At 43.3% G+C, this 18,868-nt stretch overlaps 1 protein-coding gene across 15 annotated transcripts in view; it reads left to right on the forward strand.

Moving 5' to 3' along the window:
* Window positions 1–18,868, forward strand: part of TANK (TRAF family member associated NFKB activator) — a 549,717-nt gene that overhangs the window by 342,774 nt on the left and 188,075 nt on the right. For all 15 annotated transcript variants that reach the window (XM_069224232.1, XM_069224234.1, XM_069224233.1 and 12 more), the window contains one exon: window positions 4,630–4,741. In XM_069224232.1, coding sequence (XP_069080333.1) covers window positions 4,630–4,741 — 112 coding nt within the window. The remainder of the gene's footprint in view (window positions 1–4,629; window positions 4,742–18,868) is intronic.

Raw genomic sequence — 18,868 nt, forward strand, 5'->3', positions numbered from 1 at the left:
CGTACACACGCTGAAGGCGACAGATCTGGCAAAATATTAGCATGGCTTATAAACAATGAACACCGGAATCTCCCCATTGGGGCTATTCGCCTTGAATCTGGGTCGATAGTGAACACGCAGGCAGAGATAAATAATGCTTTTTGAGAGTACTATAGCTCGCTGTATCAACCACAACAACCTCCCACTAACACTCAACTAAAAGACTTCTTCAGCGATATTACCTTGACCCGTTTATCTGCCGCCCACGCGACAGAGTTAGACAGCCCAATAGAGATAGCTGAAATTCAGCGTGCACTACAACAGTTAACGCATGGCAAAGCACCTGGCAGCGATGGTATTCCCATCGAATACTACACCACGTTTCAACCCCAGATTTTGACACCATACCTAATAATGTTAAGGGAGGCTCTAGAGCGAAACCAGCTCCCGACACATGCCGGGAAGCACTGATAGTAGTACTCCTGAAGGCGGGCCGCGACCCACTGGATGTTCGCTCATATAGGCCATTATCACTGCTAAATACTGATTGTAAATTACTTGGCAAGATTTTAGCCAACCGCCTGCTACCATGCATAGCTGAACTGGTCCACCAGGATCAGGCAGGCTTCATACCCGGGCGCAGCACCTTCAGCAACATCAGGAATCTGTTACGCCTGATGGGAAACCCCCCAGCAAATGATGAGCTGCAAGTTGCAGTCTCACTGCACATCGAAAAGGCGTTCGATACACTGGGATGGCCTTTCCTAATAGAAACACTCAATCAAATGGGTTTTGGGCGCACATACATCGGCTGGGTGGAAACACTATATGCTGGCCCGGCGGCCAGGGTCAAGACTGGAGACACGATTTCCGAAAAATTCAACATCGGAAGAGGCACTAGACAAGGATGTCCACTATCCCCACTTTTATTCGCACTAGCCATCGAGCCCCTGGCCGCCCGTCTCCGCGTAATGGCTCCCATATGGGGCATCTTTGATGGCCAGTCGCACCAGATAGTTTCCTTATATGCAGATGATGCCCTGATTTTTCTACGTGACCATGCTATGGCCATCCCGGGCCTGCTGGAACTCGTTAAAAAATACAGCGCGGTAGCCGGGCTAACAGTTAACTGGGCAAAATCCTGTATATTCCCCTTGCGCCCGGTCCCCGAGACTCTCAGAACGCAATCAAGCCTGGGTGGCTTGAAATGGTGTTATATCACATTCAATACCTAGGTGTAAATATATTCCACGATAATCAAGACCTAAGAGATGGCAACCTTGGTCAAGTGATCAGATCAACGAGGGGCTCATTGCCCTTCTGGTGCTCACTCCCATTGTCTCCCATGGGCAGAACTGCCATCGCAAAGATGATAGTGCTCCCACGCCTCCTCTATTATTTCAGGGCATTGCCCCTAACATTGCCGAACTCCTTTTTTAAACTACTGAATAGCCTATTAACAGACCTAATATGGGTCAAGGGACGCAGACGCGTTGCATTGGCAAAAATAACCCAGCCACTTAAACTAGGGGGGCTGGGCGCCCCCACGTTTGAAGCGTACTATGCAGCCTCCCAGATACAATGGATAACCACCTGGATGGGAAATCCCACCGGCGCGGAAGCACGGAAGGCGCTGGCTGATCTTGATGGAACGGAAGTACTGCAATACCTCATGAATCGGACAAATCCTAGACACACAAGTAATATGCTACTGACCACAGCACACTGGGCCTGGGGACGCTATGCACTGCGAAACAGTAAAGACCTGCAGTACTCCCCCAGGATACCACTATTGGCACACCCGCCGCTGGCAAATATTGCGGTCACGCTGGGTCTGAACGCCTGGGTCAGGAGAGGTATACACACACTTGGAGACATTTACCAAGAAGGGCAACTTCAGTCATATGGATCATTAGCCGATAAACACAAATTGGGTCAGGGGGGTTTTATAGCCTATGGCGCAATCAGACAGGTAATGCGAGAGTCCTGGAGAAAAGGCAGCTCGGAACCAGAGGTCTCCCCCTTGCTCCATGAGCTACTGGGGAACATCAATGTTTCATCGAGCATTTCAAATATATATTGAATCCTCACCACCCAAACCGAACACAAACAGGAACAAGCGAAGAACAGATGGGATAGTGTGCTACCGGAGCCCTTAACACTTAACTTATGGGAACAGGCGATGAGAATGACCCGAGAGGTCTCGCGCAATCCCCGCTTTCGTTATACTCAGTTTAACTATGTACATCAGACTTATTTAGCACCACACCGTATTACACGCATGTTCCCCCTTTCACCCCAGACGTGCCCCAGATGCAATACAGAAGAAGCCACCTTTTATCACATGACTTGGGAATGTCTCCCGGTTAGGAACACTTGGATAACCATAACATTGTTATTGACTGAATGGACGAACATCACATTATCCCCCACTCCTGAAGTATGCTTACTTGGTATAACACCCCTCTCCAAGAAACACAAACGATCATATAAATGCATCGCCCTGGCCCTGGTGCTATATAGACCCCTTATTGCCATGCACTGGAAGGCCCCGGGCGCCCCTAAGATCGCCCAATGGCGAGAAGAGGTAATACGCTGGGCCAAAGCAGAAACACAGACCCTACAAAATATGCTGGAGAAGGGTATTCCGGTAAAAGGCCTAGAGGTATGGAATACATTCGTGATAGCTGCAGAAAACAAAGATGACGTTCGTCCTCCCTAAAACAACACAATAACACAACCCCGTTACTTCTGCAGCAAATAGAATCATTACTACAAAGATTGACGAAACGTTCGGTGAAAGAGATACACCAACACAGAATCCAAAATAACCTGCGAAGAAACCCCCAGCCAGTTCGTTGGAGATGCGGAAAATGAGCGGCGCTACCTCTCCCCATCCCGACATATAACTCACGCCGCTGCTGCCTCCCCCCCACCGTCTGCCCCCTCTCCCCCCCTCTCTGACTGTACCCGCCGTGCCCACTCTGTCTCTCTGCTTAATTCCCTTTCCTATATCTCTCTGTTTATTTACTGACGTTGCACATACTAAACAACTGTATGTCTTAAAAATATAATCTATAATGCCCAAACTGGGCTGCGGCTGAACTGTGTCATGTAGTGTGTGCATATAACGACAGTCATGAACAACGCTTCTCGAATATACTGTAATCTCGGTTATTTTATTTGTAAGTTGCCACCTGGCTGATAAAACAATAAAAATATATTTAAAAAAAAAAATAAATTGATTGCATTCACTGCTGCTACCTTTAGATGCAGTGCAACTATATCTTGGAGCAATGACAAACACACACCGTAGGTTTGTATTGACACATTTTTATATGAATAGTGTTAACTTTTTGGTTGTCTTTCTAAAGATGGGGGCATGGTCCATGTGTTATGATTTTTCTGCAAACTGGATTCTCCACTTCATTTTAATTCTACATATTACAAGGTCCCAAGGTTTCAGTTTCTAGGGCCATTATTTAATAAGATAATTTTAGAACTGCACTTTTATTTACAGAGAAGTTGAACTCTGTTGATATTTTCTTAGCCATAGTGAGCTTTGTACAATAGTCAATAAAGATAAGGAAAATGATTCACAATAAGCAATACGATTATTAAGTCGTATGTGCATAGTGCAGCAGAAAAGACTATTTTAATTAGCTGTTATATTTTTATTGAATCAATTGAATTGCAAGTAATGATTTATTTGTAAACTGTTTTTATGTCCATATTAATTGTAGTGATATATTGTATGTTTTTTTTAGTAAACGGGATGAAGATCATTTTTATTTTTATTTATAACTGATTAATCAGAACAACATGCATTCAGTCACTTTCTCCTAGCCTATCAATTAGCTATCACAAGTTTACATAGTTCATTATGATCCCAGCAGCACCTCCATTGTTTTTTGAAAGATGCCTGTGTGCCAACAAAACATGTCTTATGTTTTATTGCATTTTAATCGACCATTTTTAAGGTATATGCAGCGTCACCATATGTTAAATACAAACACTCTTATTTACCAAACAAACTCAAAGGCACAGTCAATATTATATATGAATAAAATATATTCCCAAATATTCTATAGTAAAATTTAATAGAGAATACTAATAAAGACCCATCATTTGCTGATATTGACACTTGATAGTTTTATTGGATGATTGTTTCTTTTGTTTGAACGGCGAATAATCCAAGCACCTACACTAAATTGTTTTGTTGTTTCCTTTCTATCAAAATGGTTGCTTTTGAATGTATTTGGTTTTCATATTTGGCCCCAACCAGCAGATTGTTCCTCCCTCACAATGAGTCCATGGGTGCAGTTTTTAGAAACCTGCCAATGGAAAACCCTAAGTATGGGGCTTTGAATTGATCACTATCCTCTTATGAATCCTGTATCCACAGTTTGTATGAGTTTTGTTCTTTAAAAAAAAAACGATTTAAGGTTTGAGTGCACACATACGAAACATTTAAAAATAGTAAGCCTGGGAGAGGGTCTTCAAACCTGCTAATATGTGAAAGATCTTCAGAAAACCATGAAATACGCTGTCCACATCTGCATTCTAAATTACTGAATAGGAAGCCGTATAAACAGCGTTTTTAATTAATGTACATACACACTTTAATCTGATTTACATGTATATTAACAGTCGGAAAGTTATGAACAAAGAATATGTGAACTTCAGAAGGAAATGGCAAGCCAAAGTAGACTAATCGCCCACCTGATGTCACAGCTGGCAGACTGCCCTGGCGCTGGCAGAGGTAAGCCATCTGCTTTTTTAAATATCTATGAAGTGAAAGAGGGGTACGGTAGGAAATGTAACAACGCTGAGGGCACACTTCAGCGATAAGGGTGTTATTTCAGCTTGAATGACATTTGGCAATATTGGTTTACATATTTGAGCCTTAGTCTTTTAACTGCAGTTTGATTAAAATTACAGATTTTACTTCCTGACCATTTAGTAAATCTGCAGCTTTTGAAAACTACAGCTGCCCATTTTCCTGAATAAAATAGTAGTTTACAACAAAAAATATAGAGATTGGGGAAAGGGAATGTGTAGCTCCGTGTTCTGTTGCATCACTTTCTAAGACCGATATATATATGTGCCCTGCACCTCCAGTTTTACAGTTCATCTATCAGGCAACTTGAGTGCTCCTCTGAGTCAGGCTAGAGGATAACTTTTAACATTTCAAGCTACCCATTCGCAACTCCAGCATAGAGCCAAATATCCACCCCTTACTTCTCCTGCGCGATTTTCCATGGCTTTAATTGTACGCCTGAATGACTATGACCTATTTCAACTTTGGCTTATTATCGTGTAAAGTCACTAAAAAGCGATTTTTCTCTTCTTGTTTCTCCGAACTTCTGAATAGGTTGCACTTATTTTCAAACATTTATTCTAGAAAAAGTCAGCTGTACTGCTCCTGCATTAATGCGGCGCTCTGCTTGCCGACTTTAATAATTTATCACTGTAAACCAGGCTATACATCTGCAAGCTATACCACCAGCTACATTTTACCTGTTGATGCTGTGAGATGAAAACAGGCGAAGAGAGAGTTACTTTGTAAAGTACTAAATTGCTTGCAAATATAACCTGTAAGTGAAATCTTTTCACATGCCTATTTGAGGGTAATCACACATTAGATCATAGTGCCTCCACTTTTCCTGGTTCAACATATTTCTTCCTATAAGATAGGCACAGATATTCAGGGAAGATTTAAAAATTCGACTCCTTAAAGCGCAAAGAAATCCCAGGACTCCATGGGGATTCTTGCAGTGATGATATTTTATTTAGAAGGCCAAGGAATGTCAACGTGCTTCTGTGCCCAAAGCGCCTTGGTCACGACAATGTTTGTTAAACCTCTTGCGATAAAAAAGAAATGTCACATGTGAATTAACAACAAACAGTGAAAGCCGACAGAAAATCCACAGGTTACAGGCAGGGCCATCTTGAAAGTACAGCCAGTCGTACCTTAGCTGATTCTACAGCGTTCCTTACACTTGTACCATGTTTATGCTCATCAAGTGCTAACTTTTATCACAATAGTCAAATTCATCAATTGATAAAATTCCCCCTTCCTGGGCATACTTAATTCCATCAGTAGTTCCCAACCTTTTGACTTTTGTGGACCCCCTTTATCAATACTGGGACCCGGGGACCCCCATAGAATCATTATTGGAATCCAAAGACCCCCCACTGAGTCATTACTGAAAGTTGGGTGCCTAATCTGTTAATATTACTGAACTTTCTAAGCAGTCGCGGCCCCCCAGAATAGGCTTCCCGGACCTCCAGGCGTCCCCGGACCATAGGTTGAGAACTACTGTCTTAGATTGCTACTTACTTCACTGCTCCATAAATAATGGATGTAAAAAACTGACATCAAAATATACAAGTTACAAACAGCATCATCCGATTTCCATTAGTAAAATATTGATAAACACCTATTGGCGATCTCAGAGTCACGTTTAAAAATGTTATATACTCTTTAGCCATCCAGATACACATCAGATTGAAACTACATAAATTCAATTACGACCTAGTGGGGGGCTGTTCGTCCTTTACCAAATATATACCTTTTCACTTGATTTATTGCATAACTAAGCAAACTTTCCATTTCAATAAATCTGACTCAGTCAGTCCCCAGAGATAAAATTACTTTGCCCAATCATCAATGCCATAATTTGCATCTGTTCTTTGTCCTATCCTGCCTGCCGATTTTGCCCCTGTGAAATATACATATACACATTTTAAAACCATACTAAAACCTCATAATCAAACATTTGGTACAAACTAGAAACAGCAGCTTAGCGAACCCCCATTCTCAAATTTGTTCAAAGGTGAACGTACAGTTCTTCATCTGTGTTCAACCCAAACAGCTCTTTTGTGTCTAGCTCTAATATATATCTTGACTCCAACTTCATGATCTCTCTCTCTGTCACTCCCTCTCAACCTCTTTGGTACAAAATCTGTTACGGTGTATTGCAGGAGTGTATGATCACCACCATGCATCTTATGGAAATGCCACACAACTGGGTAGGTACCATAATTTTTTTTTATTGCTCTTAAATGTGGAAGTACCCGCTTATGTACTGGTAGAATCGTACTACCTATATACATCTTGGGGGCAAAGGCACAGTAGGACATAAACTGCATACTCAGTTTTGCAGTTCAAGGATTTACCTATCCTCATTGTTATTCCTAGAGAAGTCTGAATCTCTACTGTGTTTTTTTCCTTTTTTTTTTTTTATCTTGGAAAGAAATCATACAACAAATACATAAATAAAAGAAAAAACAAAAAAAAGAACAAAAAAAAAACCAAGACAAGTTCGGACCAACAGGGGATAGACATTTGGGAGAAAAGTGTCCATTACATAAATAATGGCATACCATTTTGATTTGAACATTTAATCATTATGAGCCAAAATCCAATCCTGAAATGACCCCCATATTGCCTTTCCTCCTAGCATGTTTCCCTTTACGTTCATACAATGTTATCTCCAAATAGTATACAGACAGTAATCTGGCCAGCCATTGCTGCCAGGACGGAGGACGTGCATTAAGCCACGCGGATGATATACACAGTCGATATACTGCCATGGCCACAAAAATAAATGCTCTATGTGGGTTGTCCGTTTCTCCAATAACCCCTAAGACCATAATCTCAGGGGTAAGAACTAGATCATATCCCAAAACTTCTTTTAATACAGATTGAATACCCTCCCTCAGAGCCTTTAGTTCCCTGCATGTAGCCATCATGTGTACAATATCTGTTCCATACATCCCACATCTTGGACAGCTTGTTCCCGATAGGCTGCCCCATTTGACGAGATGAGCTGGAGTATGATACAGGTCAAACATGGTTTTATAATGTTGCGCTTGGAGGGAAGTGGAAAGTAGGATAGTGTGTCCCAATTCTAGTGACCTTAAAAAGATCTTACTCCCATCTTCAAGTTTCTTGCTCCACCTTTCCCTATTCTTCTCTAGGTCATCGGGCTGTTCTGCCATTAGTAATCGGTAGATTGACCTAATTGATATATTAGGGTTAGCCAGAATATCGTCCAACAGTTGATCACTTCTAAATCCCTGCACACCCCCTGTTTTCCTTACAAGAAAATCTTGTATCTGTAAGTATTTAAAAAAATCCCTACGCTCTACACCATAGCACTTCTGTAAATCACCAAATGCCTTGACCCCAAAGTTATCAAAAAAGTTCCCGAGCCTCACTATGCCTAAAGAGGCCCAGTTTGCCATACATTTATCCTTAAATATTTCGGGGAGTGATGGGTTCTTTTCAATCATGGTATAACAATTATATCTGCCGAATCCTTTCTTTTTATGCCATGACCGCCAGCACTTATAAGCCGCCTCCAATACCTTATATCGAGTTTTCTTGTAGTACCCGGGCTCATGAAATGTTACCAAACACCCATTAGCTACTGCTCCTATCTGCAGCTCATATATATTAGGACAATCCTCTTCCGAAATCCCTTCTTTCTTAGAACCCCATAAAGGGCGCATATACTGAAAGGCTGCTGCCATTTGGTATAATTTTATATTCGGTAGAGACCAACCCCCTCTTTCTCGAGGGAGAGACATGAATTTACTTGCTCTTCTACACTTGCCATATGCCCAGATAAATCTCATAACCACTCTATCTATCTCCTTGAATCTAGGATTAGTAAAGGTCAGAGGTACAGCGCGAAACAAATACAGCAACTTAGAGAGGAAAATCATTTTTACCATATTACACCTCCCCATAATAGTTGGATATAGATTATTCCATCTGCACATATCTTGTCTTGCTTTTGCAAGTATGGGATCCAGATTTAAATTAACAATTTCTCCTACTTTTGGCGTAATATCTATACCCAGATATACTGCATGATCCACCCTTCGGGTATCCTGAGTGCTTGTATATTGATTAATCAATATCTGCATTTTAGCTCTGTTTAGGAGATATCCAGAAAATCTTCAGAATTTCATTGATACCTCTTCAACCTCTCTCAATGCCGGGTCAGGGGTGGGAGTTAATATAGCTATATCATCTGCATAAGCTAAAACCTTTGTATCCCATCCCTCCCTATGAATCAGTGGAATCTTGTCATTTTCTTCGAGCTGTCTGAGCAAGGGATCTATATATACCGCAAACAGGAGCGGAGAACATGGACATCCCTGTCTAGTACCTCTCTTAACCTGAACACTCTCCGATTGTCCCCCTATTAGTTGTATTTTCACTACCGGTGATCTATATAGGGCCATTACTGCTACAATAAATTTCTTCCCTAACCCATAATGCTCCATTACATACCATAGATACTTCCAGTTCACCCGATCGAATGCCTTTTCTGCATCTAATAATGCGACTGCCATCAACTCCTCAGCAACTTCCGTAGCATCAAAGAGTGCAATAACTCTTCGAATATGATCGGTAGTATCCCTTCCTGGCACAAACCCGTGCTGTCTGGGGAAAACTAGCTTCCTAATCACCAGGGATAATCGTGCGGCTAATATCTTTGAATATATTTTAGTGTCGCTATTGATTAGTGTAATTGACCGGTATGATGCCGGGTTTGATGGGGGTTTCCCTTTCTTCAAAAACATTACTATATTGGCCATATCCCACGATGGAGGGGTTGCCCCTCCATTCTGTACCTGAATAAATAGCTCTATCATTACCGGGAGCAATACAGCTTTAAACGTTTTATAAAACTCTAAAGGAATTGAATCAGGGCCTGTGGCTTTTCCAGTGGCCAAATCACCCAATGCCTTATCAATTTCCGAGATATCTATCTGTTCCCCCAGATATAAAATATCACTCTCCGGTAGTTTATCACCTTTAATGGGGCTTAAAAATTCCAACATTTCTTCCTCTGGATATATAGATGTGTCATCGTATAATTCCGTATAGTATCTGTGAAAGACCTTCCTAATTCCATCCACTTCTGAAACCATTTGTCCTTGCCAATCTTTAATCTCTCTAATAATCCCGGATGCTATTTTCTGACTTGCCCGTATTGCTAATAAACGCCCAGATTTTTCTCCATACTCATACCCTTGTGAGCGTTGCGCTAGATATTTCTCCGCTATTCTTTGGGTCATATTCTCGTTAATTGCTGCTTTTGCTATAACGACTTCCTCCTGGGCCCTCTTTATATCACCCCCAGTTTCTATCGCAATAACCAGCTGTCTTTCTAGCACCCTTAGTTTCATTTGAAAATCTTTTATTCTGCTTTGGGTATTTTTCTGCTTTTTAATGCTGAAACTCAGTGTTTCACCTCGTATTCCGGCTTTTAAAGTATCCCAAACTATCTCTACTGGTGCTGACCCTTGGTTGAGCCCCAAGAATTCAGCTATCCACTTGCTCATATACTTACAATACTCCGGGTCCTTAAGAAGCCCTCTTTCAAATGTCCATCTCCTAACCTTTGATTCTAACCCATCCAATTCCAAATCTAATACTAAGGGATTATGATCTGATACGACCCGTGGGTATGACTCCATCCTACCCTGGTTCAATAATACAGGAGAAATCAAAAAGTAATCAAGTCGTGCTAATTTCGCATGAGGGGCCGAATAATAAGTGTATCCAGGATCTGGCTTGCATAATCTCACCCATGCATCCACTAATCCTAGTTCTTTCTGAATAGCGACCATTGCATTATATACTCGGGGTTTACGCCCCTGGTACTTCTTGGTTGTAGGCGCTAAAACATCCTGTAATCCCTCCCAAGAACCATTAAAGTTGAAGTTACCACATAGAATATATGGGGGAGCCCATCCTGTTAATTCTATTGCGAGAGTATCTAAAACTATTGGATCATCCGTAACTACCCCATATACAGAGCATAATGTAAAGCTACCATACCCATAACTGCATTCTACAAATACCCATCTCCCTCCCCTGTCCGCCTTCTGCCTAGTAAAGTTTAATTTATTAGTCCGATCTAATATCGCCACCCCTTTAGTTCTAGCCTCTTGTTCTGATCGAGCAATTACTTTCATACCGAGCAGACCCAGAATTCCGGGATTTTTATATTCCACATGTGTCTCCTGTAAACAATAAACGTCTGCCATAAAAATTTTTAGTTCCTCCGACACTCGACTTCTTTTACGAGGGTCATTTAATCCACATATATTAATTGAAGCGATTCGAAGTCTAGCCATTTGCTATTTTTGGTTTCCTTTCTTTTCTCTTTCTGCTCTCCCAAATTTTTGTATCTAACTGCACTTTCTCTTGAATTTTCCTCTCTGTTTGTTCCCCTCCTTCTATTTTTCTCCACCCCTGTTTCTGTTGCTTCCCTTGTTGCAATCCTGGTTCCATTCCTTTCCATTTTACTCCCTAGTTTTTTATCCCTTCCCCCCTTCCCTCTCCTCCTTCTCCTCATCCCCATTCCCTCCCCCTTTCCCCGCCCCCCATCCTCTCCCCCTCCCCTCCCTAGACCAGTCTCTTCCATCCCCCTCCCATGCTTCCTTCCTCCCCAAGACTGGCCCCCCATCCTGTAGAGCAATCAGACCACTCATGGCCTGAGTATTGGCGTCGTGTACGTGCGGGCCCCCCCACCAGTTACCGGAGCACCTTTGCCTTCCAAGTAACTCTATTTCGCTATTTGACCCCCATCACGTATTCTTTTGCTTTAATTTCCGAAGTGAATACTTCTGTTTTCCCATTCATTATTATTTTAAGGCGAGCAGGGGCCAGCAGATACGCCTCCTCACCTTTATCTAAAACTGGTTTAATAAGTTGTCGGAGCCGCCATCTCCGCTCGACAGTGGCGTGACAGAAATCAGGGCGAGTGAAAAAGGTAACCCCATCCACGGTGCGAGGGGTATTTGGACGGGTTTTATCCAATATCTCCTGTCGCAATAAGTAATTCCCAAAATAGACTAGAACTGCTCTAGGATATTTAGAGTCTGCCCGTTGGCCCCCCTCCCGCCGATTTAACGGAAACCTATGAACACGCTGCAATTCATTCTCCCAGTTTCAGTTCCCCATTTCCGGGAAAGCACCACGCAAGAGGTTGACCATATACGTCCGTATATTGCTTCCTTCTAGCCCTTCCGTTATGCCCAGAAATCGAAGATTATTCCTTCTTTGTCTATTCTCAAAATCTTCCAATTTCCACATTACATCCGTCAGCTGTTTGTCTCTCATAGTGTTCTGTTCTTTAAGATTAACAACATCTTCCTCGACCGCCACAATCCTTTCTTCCATTGAAGACAGCTTAGTCTCGTTTTCTGTGCATGATTTTGCAACCTTGCGAACTGTTCCCTGTAATCTCTTTGTAGCAATCCTTGCATGTCGACTTTCCATCCTAGTCTCTGTTTGCAACTCTTTAATTGAGCTATAAATTGACTGCAGCATCCCTGCCTCAGCCCCCGTTGCAGACGAACTATAAGTGGAGGGAACTGTGTCTGTTTCCTTATTGCCGTTAGCTGAGCCCTGGTTAGTTATAGACGAAGAATCTGCTAATCCAATACTGGAATAGTCCCATTTCAAAGTCCTACTACCCGTGGATGTCGGGTTTTCTGGAGACCCCAGGGAGCACAGTCGTGTTTTAACAGATTTCCGGTGTCGGCGCAACTGTCGCACTGTAGGTTCATTACTTGAAGATTTATCTTCAGTCTCCGATGTTTCACTATCCTCAGACCCACCAAGACTGTGATCACCACTGCTGAGATCGGACTCTTCTGTCAAAGAGTAAAATTTATCACTATTATCCTTGCCCCATTCCACAAATTGGGGGTCTTTTCCTGCAATTTTGCCCCACTTTTTAGTACTTGCCAAAACCTTGTGTGAGTTCTCTCCTTCCGTTGCAGGTCTTAATATGCATACACCTCCTTCCCCGTCCTGATGTTCCAATCGCTCAGACTGGTCATATTGTTGTACTGGAAGCAGCTTGTTTTCGGTAGGAGGACCGAGCTCCTTCTCTCTTGTCTCCCTATGATTGTCTTCCAACTCTGGCACACTCTCAATGCCTTGTCTAAAGTTCACAGGGGGATCATTGTTCATAGTGCACCCCTTCATACTGCTGATGCTCGGAAGAGATTCTTTCCCTACCATATTATTTTCAGAGGGGGGAGTTATATGTGCAGACTGAGTATCCTGTGCTCCCCCTGCAAGAAAAGTCATAATAGTAGATTGGCTTTTGCCCTTTACCTTGATTTCCGTCGGGGGAGTAATAGTACTATCACTTGTCTTAGAACCTCTCCCCAAACTCAACATGTTTTCCACAGCTGGTTTAGCTACAATTGCCGTCGGGCGTTTGTTTGCTCCCGATAGCTCTCCTTTGCCTCTACCAACCCGCGTCACTTTTACTCCTTCAGTCTTTTCTCCAGGATTCCGAGTGGGTTTGGGAGGCATCTTAATTTTCAGTACATGTGACAGCAGCCTAAATAGTCCTATTACCCCAGTCGGCACTAAGAATGCCTCTGCAATTATTTGTTTTGTCAGGTTCTTCCAAAGCCATAAGGGGGTATATAAATGCAGACTTGGGTTATCTTGTGAGCCTAACGCCAACATCAGAGCTCCCAAATTTTTTTAGTTCTCCTTTTATACCGCTCTCCCTCTGAGAGCAACATGGCGTCGGCGTAACTGCGTTCCCGCAGTCCCGCCCACCAGGAGAGCCGAAGGTACAGCGGCCGCGGTGGAGCGGCCGAACAAAGCGGCTGAATTCGGCCCGTTTTTCTTCCCCGCGATGAGGAGGTGAGGAGCCTTCTCTATCGGGCTCTGTTTTGCGGCGGGAAGGAGGCACAGACCTAGCGGCGCTCGAGTAAGGATGACGAGCGCCGCATAAATACTGAAATAGACTTTCAGCTGAAAAGCACGCGACCCCTCAGGCTGTATGGGGTTGGAGGTCCTTCTGGAGACCCATAGTAGCAAGCAGTAAGGAGCAAGCCTTCAGGACCAAACTCTGCTCTCACCCAGAGGAGGAGAGGGGTGAGCAGTGCTGAAAGACTGGGAATTCACCAGGAGAAAGCAGGAGAAAGCAGACAGGAGGAGTGCCCGGTGTACCTCATTTCTGCAGGTAACCAGGATGAGGCTTTTCTGGTAAAAAAAATAATAAAAAAATGGACTGGAAATAGGGGAGGAAGAATTTTCACTAAAAACCACGCTCTACCACCTAACGTTGCCTTGATATCTCCCCGCCTTTTCGCCTTGTAGCAAGAAAAGAGAAAGGAGGGGGGGGAATACTGTTTTTTTTTCCATTCTCACAAGCTTTTCATCTTTGGCATTTATGAAAACCCAATGTGGGCCTAAGCCATATTTGCTTCTTATCTGTCTCTGCACTTCTTACTAAATAATCCCTCATAGATCTCACTCACCTAAAGGTGATCTGTGGCCGATTTGGCATTGTTTCTGTTATTATTGGATCACTTTTAAGTGAATGCCAGTGCTTGACTAGTGCCTTCCTCACTTGTTTGTGACTTACACTACACGTGGTAATATATCTTTCCGGATTCTCTTCCTCACTTTCATTACTCCCTCTTTCATTGTCAGATCCAAAGAGGATTGTGTCCCTCTTCACCTTAGAAACTCTATTAGCTATAGACAAAGTGGTTTCTGGATACCCTCTTGCTCGTAGTCTAGATGTCATATCGGTCTGCGTGCCATCAGACTGGGACTGGGTGCTGCATATCTGTTTCGCCCTTAATAATTTGCTATATGGGATGCTTCACTTCATGGTTACAGGATGAAAGGTTTGGACATGTAATGTGATATTCCCTGTTGTGAGCTTCCTAAACACAGTTGTAACTAATCTAGATTGTTTCACCTCAGTTCTAATATCTAGGAAGTCCAGCTGAGTTTTACTCACATTGCTTGTAAAATGCAAGTTTAACTTGTTTATGACTTTTACATATTGTCTAGCTGATGTTTCATCCCCCTGCCATAGAACAAACAAGTCATCAATACATCCCACCCAAAGTAAGATTTTACATGTCAGTTGGTCAGTGTCAGCACTGTGCAAGACCTACTCCTCCCACCAGCCCATATGTAAATTAGCATAGCTGGGGGCAAAGCAGGTCCCCTTCACCGGCCCCATCTCCTGTCAGAACAACTCACCATTAAACATGAAAATGTTTTGTGTCAAGCACCAATCTATCATTTTAGGCAACATTGTATTGTGCACATAGAACTTCAAAGGTCTTACTCTTAGAAACTTTTGTACCACTCTCAACCCATCCGGGTAGTTTATACTTGTTTACAGGGTGGACACGTCTAAAGTCATCATAAGCATGCCCTCTCATGAAACATCAAAGATCCTTTTCACAAATCTGTGTCCCTGATGTATAATGGGAGGGTTTTTACAAGGGGCTGCAGAAAATGATCAATTTATATTGAGGTATTCTTGAGCAAACTGCCTATAGCAAAAATATTCAGTCTTCCCGGGGGGTTAACTGGTTTCCTGTGCCCTTTGGGAATCAAGTAAAACATTGGTATCACTGGTTCCTCTGTTTTTGGGAAGCTGTACTCATCCCAATTTAACAACTCTGACTCCCTCCACATCCTCAATTGTTCGAAAAATTCACATTTTACTCTGTCATACATTATTTTGGTGATTCACGTTTAACACTGGGAATCTCTCAGTTGTTTATAAGCCTCCGCCAGACACATTGACTTAGTCCAAAGTGCCACAATACTCCCTTTATCAGAGTCCCTGACAACACAGTCCTCGTTTTTGTTGTCCATTTTTCCACAACCTGTTTGAATTTTTTGTCCTTAATAGTATAGCGCATACCCTTGTTGCATGCCATTTGGGTCTTTCTCATTTCTAGTATAATGGAAACAGAGAAAACTTTGATGTTATTATTTACACTTTGTGGCATAAATCTAGATTTAGGCCAAAAATTCGTAGTGCCACCCCCAGTTCGATCCAGCATCACCTGTATCTGTTCATTCTTACTTTGGGGTTCTGATTGTTCCTTTTTCTCTCCCAATGATATCAGATCTTTTAGACCTGCCAAGTCACCAACCTGTAATTCGTGACTTGGTGACTTTCTCAGAGAATGTTTTGAAAAAATGCTTTTTAGCCTTGGCGGGGTGCCAGGGGTTACCCTGGACCAAGGTTAGGGTATACATATCCTGCCCCTTTTTATTTTTATTTTTTTAACGTTTTTTGGGGACTCGGCTGAAGCAGAGTCCCAAAATGGCTGCCAATAGTTCTTGTTTGAAGTGTTGGCAGCCAATTGGATCTTAGCAGGAGATTTCCCTGGTTCCGCGACCATAGTTATGCAAATGTGTTTTCCCTTTAATATCTTGAAAACTACTGAAGGGGTTCAGGCCAAATTAAAAAAGAGTTATCTGTGGACCAACAGCTACTTTTTTCCAAATTTGGTGTAATTCCGTCCAGCAGTTTGGGCTGCAGGCGTGTCTGAAGAGTCTATGGGAATTAACACAGAAAAGACACTTTTTCTGCCCCCCACCCCCTTTTCTCAGCCCCCACTCTACGGATCATCCCCAAACTTTCCATCAACTAGAAGACCCTAGAGGGCAGTTTTATGAGAAGATTTTGTGAAGATTCATGAAACGGTGCCGAAGATATAGGCAAGTCAAAAAACTGTTTTAAAATAAAACTAGGTCCTAACTATAACTACCTAGTGGTGACTGCCAGTAGGTAATACATGTGTATGTCGGCCCCAGAGAACCCATCCCTCGAGGCCCGCCCATCTATCCTGAGTGACCCCCCGCCAGGCACCCAGTCACCATTGTAGGGGACCGCAGAGCGAACCTGAAGAAGCGCAGTCCCAGCCGTCTCCCCGTCTCCTATGGGAGCCAGCATTGCTGTCACAGGCAGGGAGCTGCTAAACATGCAGCTTCCCTGTCTGTGAGAGCAATTATGTCCTCTGTCTGCATCTCAGGCAGGGAAACAGAGGAAACTTCCGCTTCCAGCAAGCGACCGCTGTTTAACAGCTCTCGCTTGCTAAAACCGGACTGTGTGTTCTGACATAGCAGGACTTGGTGTCAAAGCTCCTGCCAAGTCACAGCAAACACCTGTGTCCTAGGGGGTGGGCACCCCGGGACATAGCAGGAGCCAGCCCTGGGGGGTCGCGGTCCCCTGGGCCATGAGGGGGGCTGCATGGCTCTTCCCTAATGGTTAAATAGCTCCGGGGAGAGGGTGGTCCCTGGTGCCGGGCGTCTGCCACGAACCTTTTCATTATTTAATTTCAGCCCCTGGGAGGAGGCGGTCCCTGGGGCTGCAGGGGACCGTGCAGGCTCCCCTCATGTCAATTTCACATTTAGCCCTGGGGAAGTGGCTGTTCCCGCGGCTTTAGGTGAGGCCGTATGGGGCATGAAATTAATATTTTGCCCCGGGGAGGTGGTGGGCCCCGGTGTGTGTGGGGGGTGCCCCGCTCCACACATTTCTCTGTTATCGTACTGGGAAGGTGATGGTCCCAGGGACTAATACAAGTCCTAGGAGGGGGCTCTGTGTGCCTCCCTCCTTTTTCAATCCCCAAAGCCCGCAGGACCTGGCCCAACCGTGGCCAAAATAAAACAAGCATTGGCATAGCCAGTAGGCCTCTCCATTGGGACCTTGTAAGTACTTCGTAAGCAGGACATTAAACCATTTTCAGAAATAATCTGTATTTGTGCATTCTTTCATACACTTGGCATTAGACTGTAATAGAACATCCCCTAGAGGGCACTACAATAATAATAGCATTTGGGAGAAACATGGTCATGTAACCATATAGTCAACCCCTAGAGGGCATAACCGCATGAAAAGAGAAGAGCAAGAGAGCATTGCAATGTAACCATATATTCAGCCCCTAGAGGAAATAGCGCATTACACATTTCCAGGCCTAGCAGGCTTGCTATAATATTAATACAAACAAGGCCCTTAGAACACAAACTACTCCCAGCTGTAAAGCAAAAACTCCAGCCATGAGAGAGCTTAAAAATTTTTTTTTATGGTAGGAGAGGTTATGATTTTGACCCCTCCCACAACCTAGTGTGGGGACCCAGAAGATGAGTTGGACAGGAAGAACACGTGCTGAACATTTTGATGGGTGGTCCCATTGTCCTAGGACCACCACAGGCTTAGTTATGGGCAGAAATGTTTTGTAAAAGGAACGTCCCTCAAAACATTATGGAGCGAGTTTCACGAGTAAGGTGAATATTGTAATATCAGCTCTCCTGCTGTTTCAAGATAGCCGCGTTGAGGGTTCCCTTGTGGGTTTTTTTCTATTTAAAAGGCGCCAGTTTGTATATTTTTCAACTGCTAAACTTGGGAAGAATTTAGGAATTGGACTGCAAATTTAACCAGTGCTCATGTAAAGTGCTCCAATCTTCCGGTCGAGTTCATGCTATATAAATAAATAAAAAAGATGCCAGAGGAAGAAACATCATACCGCCATGAGTGTGAAGCAGAAAGGCAAAAGAAACTAGAGGGCACCACAAAAAAATTAGCATTTGGAAGAAGCAGGTTCATGTAACCATATAGTCAGCCCCTACAGGGCATACCCACATGAAAAGAGCAAAGAGCATTGCAGTATAACCATATATTCAACCCTAGCGGGAATAGTGCATTACACATTTTCAGACCTAGCGGGCCTGCTAGAATATTATTACAAACAAGGCCCTTAAAACACAAATAACTCCAAGCTGTAAGGCAAAAGCTCCACCCATGAGAGAGCTTAAAAAGACATTGAATGGTGGGAGAGGTTATGATTTCGGGGTTCCCCCAACCTAGTGTGAGGACCCAGAAGATGAGTTGGACAGGAAGAACACGTGCTGAACATTTTGATGGTTGGTCCCATTTTCCTAGGACCACCACAGGCTTCGTTATGGGCAGAAATGTTTTGTAAAAGGAATGTCCCTCAAAACATTATGGAGCGAGTTTCACGAGTAAGGTGAATATTGTAATATCAGCTCTCCTGCTGTTTCAGG

The sequence above is a fragment of the Pleurodeles waltl genome, chromosome 3_1 (assembly GCF_031143425.1).
Source record: "Pleurodeles waltl isolate 20211129_DDA chromosome 3_1, aPleWal1.hap1.20221129, whole genome shotgun sequence".
NCBI classification, from domain to species: Eukaryota; Metazoa; Chordata; class Amphibia; order Caudata; family Salamandridae; genus Pleurodeles; species Pleurodeles waltl.